The 15,487-nt window shown below is 38.7% G+C and overlaps 1 protein-coding gene across 2 annotated transcripts; it reads left to right on the top strand.

Annotated features, from left to right (window-relative positions):
* Positions 1–298: 298 nt before the first annotated feature.
* Positions 299–15,163, top strand: LOC143348636 (excitatory amino acid transporter 1). Of its 2 annotated transcripts, none has more exons than XM_076779150.1 (9): positions 299–556; positions 7,474–7,896; positions 9,051–9,347; positions 12,859–13,259; positions 13,360–13,554; positions 13,626–13,812; positions 13,890–14,318; positions 14,544–14,678; positions 14,827–15,163. In XM_076779150.1, the coding sequence occupies exons 3-9, from the start codon at positions 9,328–9,330 to the stop codon at positions 14,972–14,974; spliced, it is 1,515 nt and encodes a 504-aa protein (XP_076635265.1). In that variant the 5' UTR covers positions 299–556; positions 7,474–7,896; positions 9,051–9,327; the 3' UTR covers positions 14,975–15,163. The 2 variants fall into 2 exon arrangements, with proteins under 2 accessions (XP_076635265.1, XP_076635264.1); XM_076779149.1 differs by having other exon boundaries at positions 7,436–7,896.
* Positions 15,164–15,487: the final 324 nt, after the last annotated feature.

The raw sequence follows: 15,487 nt of genomic DNA, 5'->3' as shown, positions 1-15,487 counted from the left end.
TAACATTCTTCCTATTTTCCCAATTTCGATAGCGAGCTCAACGATGGAGTTGTATAAGCAATTAAAATTTTGATAGAATCGTCTACGATTTACCGCCTCTGCGCAGGAGATGCGCACAAGCAATTGGCGGAGCCTCTGCTCGAGTAGTGGGGCACGATTGGTCGAGGCGACGGAGCAAGTCACGCGAACACCAATCGCGTAGTTTGGCTCATGGAACTCGTTCCTTTCTCCCCTCCTTTCGTCTTCCCCACCACCCGCGCGCTTTTCGAACGCTTAGCTCAAATTACGAGCACTTCAAGGTGGCACAGTCCCGCGACTGTCATCGCACGGTATACACGAAAGCGCGATACAACGAGTGAATCGTCGTGTTTCCACATCAATTTTACTCTAACTCGATCCACAACGAACCTGTTACAGTTTAAGAGGCAAGTCGTTTTTGTGTACGCGTTTTCTATCGAGCGGAATCGGTGGGTACTTACTGTGCACGCGGAGTGTCTTCTTTCAAACATACATAAACAAAAAAAAAGATCAGAGAGGAGGGCCGAAGTTGGTCGAGGTAAGATACAATATTTTAAACATATTTTGTTCGCTTTGTTTGCATTGATAAACTGGGGTTAATTCTAAACGAATTTTCAACAAATACCAGAAGACTTGAGAGTTCTATTGAAAGACTTATGAAGAATATGTAAAAGGATATAGAATTAATTAAGTTATTTAATGACTATACTTGTTTGTACCAGGGATCCTAACTGTTATAACCAAAGAAATGTTATAAAGAAATCTTATAGGTTAACAATAATTGGTTAACACTATTGACGAGGGTTATTTATTTTACCCTCATGATTCGTTTTACATTATCGATATATGTTATCGGTAATTTGAACCAAAAGTTTCATTATTGACAATAATAAAACATAAATCGTAACACGAAACAAAAAATTTGGTTGTTCGAATGCGATCGATAAAATATTTCCCTCATCGATAATGGTATTGAGTGACTGAAAAACTGTTTCGGTCATAAATGGCAATTATTGTATGATCAAAACGTTTAGAAATTGATTTTTATTATATTTTATTTAGAATTTTGCGATTATTACTTTTGAGTCGACTAAAAAACAACATTTTATTGATGATCTTTTCCATAGATATTTTTAGGTTAACTGTTATTTTTGGTCCCTGGTTTGTATCGATAAACTAGGGTTAAAAGAATATAGAGATATTTCGTCGTCCATAACGGTGAACAAACAGATTATTTTATGAATGAAAATACATATATATATGTATGTACGAATGTAATCTTTTAATTTAATTTATATTATTTCGCATTCCTTGTATTATTATATTCGTACAATTTTTTTAATTAAATTACAATGGAGTTACTAAAAGCCCAATCAAATGATAAATTAAGTAGCAACACTGAAACACAGTTTTTCAACTGAAGTCTGACTTCCATCAATAGTGGTCTTCTTGGATCGATCATAAAGTACTGCATTGAATCGAGTTAGGCATACGCATTTCAGGTCGAAAAGTGCACCGTTTAACAGTCTGTTGGTTTTGTCGTGTGAAAGGAAGTTCTACTATATTTGATTTCCGCTGCTTCGAAACACAATTTGTATTTAATTGTGTGTGTCTAAACAGCTGGATTATCATAGGTGTAATGTTTTGCTGATAGCGCGAAACGTGGATTAAATTACGTTGATATTTATTTTGAAAAAATTGTATCTGCGTAAGAGACTTCAATTATTTTTTAATTCATCGAGCAAAAACAAAATGTACTTAAAAGAACTGTATCAAGCAGGATAAAAGGATGGGGTACAGGGAATTAGAGCGTTTCATAACCTTAAAAGATAAAGCTCAGAAACGATGAATTTAGCTTTGATCTTAATAAGGTGTCATCAGAAAGGATTTCGAGATTAAATGAATAATTACTGCATTGAAATTGTGATCAAATTACAGGCGTAACGTGTAAAAAGTTTACAGGTAATTATTTTTCTAATAATTCTACAAGAGAATTATCTCTTGGGGGAAAAAACTAAATTCTTCTGTTTATACTTTTTAACACATTATGCTCCACTTTATCTCACTATACTTTAATTTTATGTTATTTAAAATTCATGCGTATTGGCGTCTTTAAAGCAAGGTTAGAAGAGTATCGATGGTTAAATAATTTGCAATAATAGCATAATGAAAGAGAAATAATCTTTCCCTTGTTTTCAACCAGTTCTCTTCTACATCAACAAAAAAAAAAAATTAATAAAAACGAGATTGTTATTTTGCGATAATTATATAACGAATGTATTTGTTGCGATCGAGTCTCGAAATAGAATCGCAACCCATCAAATTTTCAGGCTGGCTTTGTCACGATACTTGTTCTAAAATATATTCGTTGGCAACTGCAAGACACGAAACACGTAGAATATTACTTTGAACCTGTCAGACACCTGTTTATTCAAACGTGCACGCCCTTGGCGCCCATTTTACCGCATAGCAAAGATAAGTCATTACCATGCAAATATTTTTCATTCATTTCATTTGTATTGATTCGATATTAGTAAGTGTACTTCGAGAGTTGCTTATTTTTTTTTTTTCTTAATTTATGCATTTTTGAAAATTTTGCTTTAGTTAGGAAAGTAAAGCACGAAACAACGAAACGTTTCTTTTCTATCTTAATCGCAAGAAGACCATAATGTTCTTAATTTATTTTACAGCCTCACGAAATTTACGATTACGACCGTGAAATTGTTAACAAGATCCGTGTAAAATTGAAAATTATAGCGATCTATACTAGAAGTACGTTACAATTGGGTACAATTGGTTAATTCGAATTTTCTCTAAAAATGCTGGTATTTGGTCAAGGGAACAATAATTTTTTAAAACAAAAATGTTCGAATTGTACGTGAGCGAAAATTCATGCGAGATTTACCGCGTGTGCGCAGTAGAACGCCGCTATTGAAGTTTCCGACGCGCGGGAATTGATTTCATCGGACAGGCATTCAACTTTAACAATAAATTGCTAGAATAACTTTTCACATGCATTTACATCTATAAAAATAAGCAGACTAACATACAATGTAACTAGCAATTTATTAAATTTAAATTTTGACTCGGGTATCAACATGTAAAAGTCGTCAAAAATGATCTTTTTTAGGTGTTCAAAAATTTCCCCTTTCGGTTTGCATTTTCGAAAGAGCAGAGCCAATATTTTAATTTCATTTTCAGTTTCTATAAATAATATCATACTATTGACCAGTGACAAAGTTACCAGTTTTATCCCTATTTCCGGAAAGTCATCGAACCTCCATTTATTCACCGTTTGAGTTCCTTTAAGCTCGATATCAAGTGTTCATCATGTAGGACAAGCAATTTAGCAATATAATTACATATAATGAGCGAAGGGTAACATGCTCCCATTTGGTTAACCGTAGTAACAAAATTAGCCCATTTACCTAATTAACCGTTACGATAAAGCATTGCCATCGCTCGACCAACACAGTAATGGAAATAAAATATTATCACTACGAAATAAAATGCACGAGCAAGATCAAATTGTCAGAGATCACAACGTTCGACGGCAACGTCTTAAATTTGTTTTATTTAACGACCTGAATTGCACAAGGAAATTTCTACGATCAACATTTTGCCAACACAAAGACCAATTCAAAGGGTAGACATTTTTTGTAATATTGTTTTTCCCCTGAATTTTCAACATTGTTTAGAGTTCCAAATAGTTTAACAGTACCAAAAGCCGAAAACTAGACTTTCTCAATAAATGATAAAATTTTTCACACGCATAGAAAGATCTGGAATGTAGAGAATTGACTGTTTTATATAAGGGTTTCGGTTAAAAAATCAATATCGTTACGTTTCGTCCCGGATCTACTAATTGGATTCGTTAATAAGCCTCGTTTAGCAGATCCTGCCTTAAATATGACGTTATTAATCATGCGTTGAACAGTGTCCAATTACTCGACAGTTTATTAGTACGTAATTAACCAACGTGACGGGTCTCAATAAAAATCTGTGAAACGGTCGTGTAGGTTAGCGTTGTTTGTACGAGGAAATGATCGATGGAATTATAGAAATTTCGTTCGCTATCGGAAGTCGAAGCGCGTCCACATATTTTGTACCAACGTGGACAGTTATTTTTTAGCTGGGTGTACGTGTTTACGTTAAACAAAGAAACGATCCCAAAGGACGATCCGAAGTTTCCGCCCACGTTTCGATCCCATCGCTGCTTGTATATCATCAGCTGATTGCGTCACGATCCGGTTCTATAATCGTTCATTAAATTGCCGGTAATTCGTAGTTGTGGGGTTATTTTATATAGTATAAATGAATGAACATTATCGTGCAACACTTCGAAACAGGTCCACGTTAAGGCCAATTTACATGTCCGCTGTCTGTCCAAACCGTCACGTTGAAAAAAAGTAAGGAAGATCGATCCGATTGCGATAATTAATTAACCCAGACGGTACATCGTCCTCTCGAAAGAACAGTACAACGTCTTCAGCGACGTCAGATTACAGTCAATGCAAACTGTACGTCGCTGTCGTGAAAATTCCACCCATACGTAAAGTCGATCCACAATTTAACCAAATTTAGAAAAGCACGTAACACTTTAATTCTGCTATGAAAATTCAATTTTTACAGTTTCGCCCGGTCTGAACTTACTAGAATTTCATAAATAAAATCGACGATTTACGAAACAAACCTGTTATCCGTTTATCCGTAATAATCTCGTATTTATTAATCTTCTCGAAGACATTTCATACTCTGCATTACGACTCGCCAAAGCTTATAAAAGTCTGAATAATTACCATACGATCACGCGTCTGAAGAATGAAACGCGTCGCTCAGAGCTTCGTCTAACTTACAATTAGTCATCGAGTTATTTTCAATTTACGGACTCGCACTACGATCACCATAATTGCGAATCGACGAGACCAAATCATAGGTTAGGTCTGGGTTAGTGCATCTGCGATTATTAAAAAAAAAAACTATTATTATAATTCGTCGCGAATAATTACCAATATCGATGTAGCACCCTCGAGTCTCATTCCCGCGTAAAACTATCGAAATCGGCACTTTCTTCTTTCACGCTGTTTACGACAGCTTACGAAAGGTTACGTTTACAAATTTCGAGGACGATAGCTATCGCGAAAAGAACAGTCGTGACGCTGAAAACTTAACGAAATATTTTGTTCGAATTAAGCAGAGATTCAAATTTACTTTGACACGCGAAATTGAAATCACGCAATCTTGTCACGATGTTGTCGTGTTACATAATTCCCGCGCATTAATCACAAGCATTCATTCACAACTAGCATTTGTCCGCGGCTACGTTCGCGTTCAGTAAAAATCCGTTAAAATTAAGTGTTAGAATAACTTGGAAACCCAAACCTCCGCGTTTTTGTCAATTTAGAAAAAACTGACAAGTCGTTAAAAAATTTTAACACATTCGTTGCCATTTACGTTGACGTAACCTCACATTTCGTAAGCTATGGTGGTCGTTGATGAAACCCTAGGTCTTTTCATATTTCGTAGACCGGTTGCTGACGTAATATTACGTCTTTAAATTTGCAGAAGGGCAATGACCAACTGTAGGAGCGATACAATACCGATTTGTAAATTAAAATTTGGCATTGAACAGTATCAAATGGAATGGATACACGATTCACATCGACGCGATTCGCATTAACAAGTATTTCATTTGCATTCAAGACACCTTTTGGTCGAAACAGAGATGCATAAAACTGTGGTAGATGTAGTGTTGTTGCGCGAAAAATTCTTTGAAGCTTTCTTCCTCTCGACACGGTGTCGCTAAAGCGACCCATTTGCGACATTTCGAAACCGCGGTACTTGAACATCCAACAAGGACCGATTCTTGTCCTCGACCCTCCTATAACACGGTTGATTCGTTCCATGTTGATCGAAACTTATATCGAAACCGTTTTAAAAGTTCATACAGTCGTTAAATTAAAAAAATCAACAAACACGTAGTCAAAGCTTCGTTCTTTATTTTATTCAGCAGACTACCCGAACGATATCAATTACAAACTTGACCCATCTCGACCCTTCCTGCCAGCCAGAAGCTTCAAAGTATTACAACTTCCTTCCTCTCTTTAGAACAACCGCCCACCGAAAAAGAACCGATTTTGCGTCTCTCAAGCGAGCGTATTAACTACCCGGTTATCCCCGTAGAAGAAATTAGGATAACTGTTATGTCCTAACCTGTTTTTAAAAAATAAATTGTTATGTCGATTGGAGATTCTGTAATCTAAACGTGAAGATAGAAATAAAAGAGCTATAAGGAAATGATTCGTGTCAGATTACAGAGAATATACGTAGCAATTAAAAAAAATCAAGATCTAAGCTTCGAGTGCGTAAAAATCATATTTTTACAGCCTCATGTTAATCAAACGACCATCGACTGTTGCGTAATGTAAAATAACAGTAAAAAAAAACCAATGGTAGTTATGGCGCTGTTTAGATTCCTCTACCTTTTAGCCGCAAGGTCGACCCAACGTGCTTCTATTTTCGCACACTTTTTAATACAGACTTCTGACCAAGGCCAGCGAATTATTCAAATAATACCGATTAACAAATTGTAAACAATACTTTGAGAAAAAATTATTTGGATCTAATTTCAAAAATATAGAAACCATAATTAATTTAAGTACAGTAGATTATACATATGTTGAAGTAAAATACATTCTCTTTTTTTAATTTGTTACGTTTCATAATTTTTATAATTTTGTTAATCCATTACAAATTATAAAAATACTGTTTACAATGGGATCCGAGTCTGAATCACTTATATATATTGAAAGGTTTATTAAGATACCTTCAGTACCTTCTCGTCTATCTATTTCTCGATATCAAAGACGCAGTAAAGACTGACTTGTGTCTTAGATTGTTTAACATTTAGCCTTGACGAAGTTGTAGGAAGTCGCGTAACAGTCTCGTTACTGGTTCTGTTTTTGTTTGTACTCGCAATTGGAAAACCTTATACCGTAAATGTGAATTTTAAGAGAGCTCAAAATACGGGGGATGAGGAGGGGGGGGGGGGAGAATTGTGAAAAGATTCCGAAATCTCATCCGTAACGCTTAAGAATGTCTAAATTCTTTCTTGTCCTTATACAATGACGCATTGTTTCCATAGACACGAACAAAAAAAAATATTTACAATTATACTATAATCCAACGCTGCGGTTCGCGCGCATAAACACTGTCCTCAATGCGAGACGGAAAACAATGTTATCCTATATTTTGCAAGAATAAATTATACAAAACTGTGTAGTAATCGATGAACTAAAAATACATTCTGAAAGAAAAACGACCTTCTTTCGTTCTTTGGTTTTCATAAGAATGATTTGGAAAAAAAAAATACGTCGAATAGTAGAAAACGTATTCATTGAACGATTTTCTCGGACAGGTCGAGGAAAGTTCCGGCGGGTGTTGAAAGAGATCGAGGACCGCGCGCGCGCGCGTGGATCCATCAGCGTCGCGCGGTGTCCCGGGCGTGCAGAAGAGAATCCAAGCCGGAGGAAGAGGAATTTAGTGGAAGTCGGAAGGAAGGGATCGGCCCGTCGAGTATCAGAGGAAGGGCAGAGGTGATCGGAGGAGGGCAGAGGAGAGCGAGCAGATCAGAGACGAGAGAGGCCAGGGCAGGCGACAAACAATAGACGACGCATAACCCGGTGCTCCCGATGGGGTCGTAGTTGCGCGTATTTGTAATGTATCTGACGATGATAGGCCAGCACGGCAGGAAGAGATCGTCGTAGGGGGATCGCCATAGCTAATCGTACCACCCAAGGTGGCACAGATTGAGAGCTCTATCAGCACACATCCTCTCCTGCCCGGGCAAGTACCAACCAGCGTCGAGTCGGTGCACATGTACGTAGATTTTTATTATTATTAAACAGCTTGGCTTGTCGATCCTCTTTCCATCGTGGTCCTCAACAGCCTTTCACGGTCTGCGTTCTTGGACGGTTCCTAGTGTCCAGGGTTTCTCTCGACTGTAAACTATGCTCTCGACTTGGGGTTACCTTTTGAATTTTTTTTATTTGGCGGTAACCAATGGTGGAAATACACAGGGAGCATAACTGTAGTACCACTGTAATCTTGGAGAGTTTCAGGGGGTTTGACACGTTAATTGTTGGAACATTTTGATGAAACGTGACCTGAAAAAGTTATTGGTAATTCGGATTACTTTTATACCATTTTTGTCTGGTACAAAATAGATATACGAAACTTTTAAACATATTTACATGCTTGCTTGATGACTGGTGTACCCGGGTACTTATGTAGGGTGTTTTTGACACCGTGAAATAACTAGAAAATATAGAAGAAAATTAGTTGAAAATCGAGTCTGAATATTAATCAAGTACACGTGCACTTAACTAGCCACGATCTGCTTGGTTCACTCAATCTAACCAACGCAACTTCTGTTTGTATTCGTAAACAATGCCAAGGCCATTAGTACCGCGATAGCTTATCTGTCGTCGCTTCTATTTAGGATTGTTTACCCGTCGGAATTGTCGGTGTTTCTAAAACTATGATCACCAGATTTCGTTACAGATTTCTGTTTGTGGGGTCATGAGAGCACACATCACGTTAAACATTGTTATTTTTGTTACGGAGTAAAGAGACAAGCATCGCTACAAATCATTCGAGCTTTCTTTTTTACCATCGTATGATATTTTTTTAAACACTCTTTATACATTTAATATATTTCCCTCCTGTTTCCTTGCAATTCATGATCAAAGCATACTGCTCTTTCTTGCGAACGTCCAATAATTATACTCGATCTTCCATCTGTTCTAAACGTCGTTGCTCACCGGATGAAGATACTGTGTAATTTAAACGCAAATAGAAAATGTTCGAAGCATAGTATCGCGAGAAGACAGATACAGGAGTAGTAAAAAAAATTCTATGTCGAAATGGGCTCGACGTGGGACCGGAAAGGGTTAAATATACGCCGGATTTCTTGACTGATATTTTGAACTTTCTTTGCGCGTCGATGACTTTCTATGTTGTATGATGTATAGCGATCATCGAAGGAGGATTGAAATATCGGCAAACAGCGGAGGCTCAGCACCATTGACGATCAGCAGATCAACGGGATCCAGGCATTGTCGATCCCGTTCGAGCCTCTCGACCTCTCCTTCTCTTTCCGCGTGGCCCTCCCTTCCCCATCAGGGGCGCGACACGCACCGGCCGCTTCCGGCTAACCGGAAGTGACGCTCTATGCGAACGGGTGACCACCGTCTTTCGTCGTGATACCAACACCACGCAACCGCTGACCAGCGCGGGACACCAGCCATCATGGAAGTCGCCACTGAACTGTACGTACCAACGTCTTCTTTTCCATACAGTGGCGGACATATACTTGCGAACATACAAATAATTATATTTTCATTTACTCCATTATCCTATACAATATTTTTATAATTAAGTTTACTTTATTTCTATATATTTGATTATACCATTACTCCCTCCTATATCACTTACATAACTTCGCTGATATAAGCAATAGATAACACCTTTAATTATTCGTCGTTTATGGGCTATGAAAGTTAGTTCTCTTCGAGCAATCGACCTTTAAAAAAGAGATATCAGTAATCGTTAATTAGAACCTTAGAAATAATACAGAATTTACGAAAGTAATTAAATAAATTATATTTATCATACCTAGCAAAAATTTAAAAAAAAAAAAACGTTTAAATTTCACACTAATCAGTATATCATTTTCTTTTCGAACGACAATAGAATTTGTGCTACGAAGGGTTTAGTTACAGTACAATTAAATGGCAGGAACAGCGAGACGATCTCCAGTTAAGACGACATTGACAACCAGATGAAGTTTCTTATTTGCGGCCGCATAATTCAGTTGCGTCGCATTTGCCCGATGAATTCGCGCGAAAAGATGCAATCGCGAAACTGTGCGTGCGGTTTACCCGATGTTCGTTAAATTGCGTTCGCGGCGCGTTACACTTTACAAATTTCGAGCAAATTCTAACGCCACCGTAGCCGCCATAAAAAGCTCGGCGTTTCGGTCAGCGTTATTTTTTTTTTCTCGAGAGCAAACGTTTCACGTATCGCGTCACGGAAATCTTAGAAAGAAAATTGGAATGTATCGTCGCGACGAAGTTTCTCGAGAATAATTTCAAGAGGGCTTGGACGTATCGTGAGGCAAGGTCACCGCGAGGGAACGCGTCTTTCAACCGATGATCGTCTCTCTTCAGGCCTACTTAACGCGAGGTCACTCGTAAAGACTCAATCAAATCGTAGCGAAGACTACTGACCCTTGCCAGCGATGAGTTACGCGTCGATAAACACAGTCTCCTTTTGCCTCGTACTCGATTCTGCGCCCGCTAAGGGGACTCGTTTAAAACGCTGGAACCGTCGGGACTTTCTGTAAAAATGCAAGTACCTGAAAGTAATTGTCAACCCTTTATAATCCAAGTTACGCTTGCGCAAACACTAATAATGAGATACAAATGGAAAGTATTATTGTAGTAAACCTTGAAACATAATAAAACATGATCTTTTTAGGTTACATTAGCCTCGTAGAAAATAACAATCGTAGTACAGCGATCAAGTGTTTTATTTACATTTTGATAACGAGAGTATAAAACTGTACACTGTTGCTACCATCTACTCTGTAATTCGTGTGTACTTAATCCAACGAACAAGTATTTGATTCTTGGTTAAAGGGGGCTGTTTTGCTGTAAACCTTCCAAAAGATCGATTCTTTGTCTTCTCTAAAATTAATTCCTTCGAGAAACTACGCAACTTACCGAAACCAAACTTACAAATTACCTCATAAAACAAGTAATATTTCGAAACGCGTAAAAGAAATTCGAACAGTACGACCTATCGGTAGGTTAGGTCGGGAACATTTCAACTTTGTAATTTCACTTGTTAACGTATCGTCTCGAGAATTTTACCGGGGAGATAATCCACGAAGGATAGAGAGACGTTGGAATGTTGTTGAATCGTTAAAATCCAATAGAATCAAGATGCAATCCGACGATGTGTCGGATGAGTCGACTGATTAATTAATTCGATCGGATTCAGAGGTTATTCGCGCACGTCTCGGCCAAGACGCGGCGGAACGTGTGCGGGGATATAATGACGGACCTGGGCGAAGTCATTGTCAATCATCATGCTTTCCTGTACACACGACGTACACGTAACCCCAACGACCGTTTTACTAATCGCTTCTGGTAAATAGTGTTTATCGCGTTCAAGATCGGACACGATGAAAAATCGAAATTTATTCGACGATCCACCGATGTAACAAGTCTTACACGAACAACAGAATGTTAAATCGAAATAAAATGAAAACTACAAAAGATAAGCTGTTGCTTGCCTCGATTTTTTTCTTACTCTATAGAAATACTTTGATCTATTTCAAACAATTGTTCTTAATTCCTTAAAGTGTCGTAAATCAGTCGCTCGACACTTTGTAAATCAATTAGATAATGAAAATAATTTTGGCCAACCAGATCGGCCAAATACCCCACTGGGCGTTGTTCGAATCGAACAAGAATTTTGATAATAAATTTTAATAATTTCTACGCGTTGAATGGCTGTGTATCTTTTCACGATTACTTGTAAAGCGCTACTGAATGCAAATGTCGCGCGACTCGATCAGCGAATAAAAAATATGGCGGCTATAACGATTGAAAGTGCCTCAGATAAATGCTTATTTTGTTTCCCGATTGTTTCAGCACCTGTACCTTATACAGGTGTGTTTAAATAAAAGCGATAGAACTTTTAATTAAGGTATGTAGACTCGGAACTTGAATTGTCCCTACATACTCTAAAGCGCTTACACTTCTAATTCATGGTCGCGATTAAAAGTTTGCGGCCATTTGCATCGCGCATTGAAATTCCCAACTCAGAGCATACATTCCGTACGATGTTGCATCGTTCGCCAATGGAATAGAAATACAAAATTTACCGAAGCTGCTCTCTTTTGTTCTCGCGTAGCTTATATAAATAAACAATGACTAATCGAGATAAAAAAAAAAAAAAAAAAGAAACTAATGTACGAAACCATGCAATTTCTGTACGGTGTTAATTATTAAATACACGCGTCGGAGCTTCGCAAAAACGTTCGACGGTCATGCAGACGAGCCGACGTTAAGGTCATCTTTTTTTCTTAGCTTCTGACGATCCAACAGAACGCGACGCAATTCTATATTTTTTCTAATAGACGCGTCCTCCAGCTTGTTATTAACCGACAGAACCGGCCGCAATACAAAGCACGTCTCGTTAACACTGTTAAGGGATTAACTCTCGTAATTAACCCTTTTGTCGGAGTGAATCGTCGTCTTTCGGTATGACAGTTTCCTTTCCGGGAATCGTGTCTCTCGGGCCGATGAATTTATCTTGCGGATATTGCGTGCATTGCACAACCACCGTATCTAGGGTAATAAACCGATATGCAAAACGTTCCACGATGATCTAAAAATTATTAATAATCCCTGGTCATTTGCAATTCTTCTTAGTTTTTACGGTACTTTAATAACCGTTCTCCTTTCTAGGAGATTATCGTAACCTCGGATGTTCTATTTCTTAGTAATAAATTGTACGTATAGTATATTGCATAATGCAACAATCATCTCTTAAGTATTTCTTATCGAGTATTAAATGTCAGCTAGTCAATTGAAGGGTATATTGCTGTCCTCGGGGTATCCATCGACACCGATCCGGTCTGAATAGATTGCATTAAGTATTGCATGCCTAAAACAAGGAAAAATAAACATAATTGGTACAGAATGAAAATACAGTTAATGATTGTAAAATGGTTAACCGTAAACTAAATTAATAGATTTGTAATTGCAGGTCGCTGTTATCTGGGTCCGATGCACAATGCAAAATCGCCGAACGGACCTCGTATTACCCCCAGGATCCGAACAAGAGGCCAAAGACCAGGCAGGAGAAGGTGCGTGCTTGTCTTCGACATAACTCGTTGACTATCCTCACCGTCAGCGGTGTCGTCGGCGGCGTTATCCTCGGTATCATCCTGAGAAACACGAGGACGCAAGGATGGTCGCCACGCGAGATTATGTACATCAATTATATTGGGGATCTGTTTCTAAGAATGCTGAAGAGCTTGATTCTACCACTGATTATATCTAGCTTGGTCTCAGCTATCGGATCTCTGGATCTGTCCCTCAGTGGCAAAATCGGTGCTCGAGCTATCGTTTATTACATGGTCACCACCGTCAGTGCCGTTGTACTAGGTGAGCAGGAACCGGAACTCATCCAAACTAGGACTTTTTACATTTAGAGATTAACCCCTTTGATTAATTAATTAAATACTCCTTCCACGGTGTCTTTCAGGTATTATTCTGGTGATAACCATTCAACCGGGCGTAGGAAACAACCCCGACGTTAAAACGAAGACACCCCCTCAGAATGTTTCCACCGTCGACACGTTGATGGACTTAATCAGGAACATGTTTCCTCCGAACCTGGTGGAAGCCTGTATCTCCCAGCACAGAACCGAGATGCAAAAGCCAGAAAACAGTACAGCAGGTGTAGATCGACGTATACGTGCGCTTAACGGTCCTTAAATCTAGCGTTAACTTCAATATTATTCTTTCAAGCGAGCAATCTGGATAACTGGGAACCAGTACAGAAGAGCGTCTCCGGAACTAACATCATGGGTTTGGTTGTCTTCGCCACAGCGCTGGGCATCACTTTGGGAAAAATGGAGGAGCAGGGGAAACCGTTGCTCTACTTCTTCGAGTCTTTGTCAGGCGCGATGATGTTGATAACGCACTGGGTGATTTGGTAAATTCGTGTTTTATGAAACTACGGATCCTATGGTGTCCCCAGGTGTTTCTGGATAACGTAATCTTCTTCTCCAGGCTATCGCCAGTGGGCGTGCTCTTTCTGGTAGCCGCAAAGATCACCGAGATGCAGTCGCTGGACGAAGTTGTCGCGCAACTCGGAATGTACTTCTTAACCGTCTTGATCGGCCTATGCATACACGGTTTTCTAATTCTGCCCGTGTTGTACTTTATTATAACGAAGAAGAATCCGTACGTGTACATATCCAACATGGCGCAGGCGTTGGTCACCGCGTTCGGCACATCTTCGAGCTCCGCGACTCTCCCTATCGCCATAAATTGTCTGGAAGAACGGAATAACGTTGATTCTCGAATCACCAGGTTCGTCTTACCGATAGGTGCTACCATTAACATGGACGGCACTGCTCTGTACGAGGCTGTAGCCGCGATTTTCATCGCCCAGGTGCGCCAAGTTAGTCTCAGCTTTGGTCAACTGGTAGCGGTCAGGTGAGCAGAATGATCCATTTCGCAGTATTCGGAAACATAATTATTTGTCTTGTTCATTTCAAGAACGGTACAGTAAATATTGAAACTTCTACTATGTACTTCTGTAAGAATTCATAATTTTATGCATTTTCAGCGATACGGTCGCGTTGGTTCCATCAACTACGAGTTGCTGAGCATCGATAGCAACGAATAATCCATTTAAAACGAATCGGTATTCTTTTTCAGTATCACAGCGACTGCCGCGAGTATCGGAGCAGCTGGAATTCCACAGGCAGGTCTGGTAACAATGGTAATGGTTCTGGATACGGTTCGCCTTCCAGCCGATGACGTTTTCCTGGTTATCGCTGTCGATTGGTTGCTGTAAGTTCTTTCTTCCATTGCCTTCCAACGTACTGTGACTATTTAAATTTGAAAATGATGCCTATTATTTATCGAAAGAGGTACATTAATAGCTGGTTAACAGAATTAATGTGAACTTTACGTAAAATTGTATCGTTTGGACTTGCAGCGATCGCTGTAGGACAACAGTAAACGTGGTGGGAGATTCTCTCGGGGCAGGAATCGTGAATTACTTGAGTAGAAACGAACTAGCATCTTTGCCCCATAACGGACAGTCTCAAAACGGGGCAGACCATCATACTACAACGTCTATATGAAATTAATATCAGTATTGACCATCGAAATCTCTTCTTTCTTCAACACTATTGCACGTTAAGCGTTGCACGTCCCCGTGAAATTCGAAATTAGAAAGTGGACGAAACACAGCAAGCATGATAGTTCTCTGAAAGCAGCAATAACATATAATAGCTTGTAAAAGTATGATTAGCACTGTAAAATTACAAAAACTACTGTTATACCGTGACAATCAATCTTCCATTTTTCCATGAATCGAATATCCGATTATTCTTGCACAACGTTCTTAGAAGAGCTAGCAGTGTTTTATATTTAATTATACCGATCCTAGTTTCGTTCGATTAAAGTACAATATGATCCAACCAACCGATCATGTTTTAATGATCGTTTCCAGTTGGCTGTGTAATCAACCGGTTATATAAACTTCGATGGAATGTGTCGACGGATTTAGATTCGATTTTCAAACGGAAATATGCAAAGAAAAATGAATTTTAATATATATACAAATCACGTAGCATACACTTTCAACTTACAGT

Source organism: Colletes latitarsis, chromosome 11 (assembly GCF_051014445.1).
Source record: "Colletes latitarsis isolate SP2378_abdomen chromosome 11, iyColLati1, whole genome shotgun sequence".
NCBI classification, from domain to species: domain Eukaryota; kingdom Metazoa; phylum Arthropoda; class Insecta; order Hymenoptera; family Colletidae; genus Colletes; species Colletes latitarsis.
Note: the sequence above shows the minus strand (reverse complement) of the source record. Positions and strands in the feature narration are given on the sequence as shown.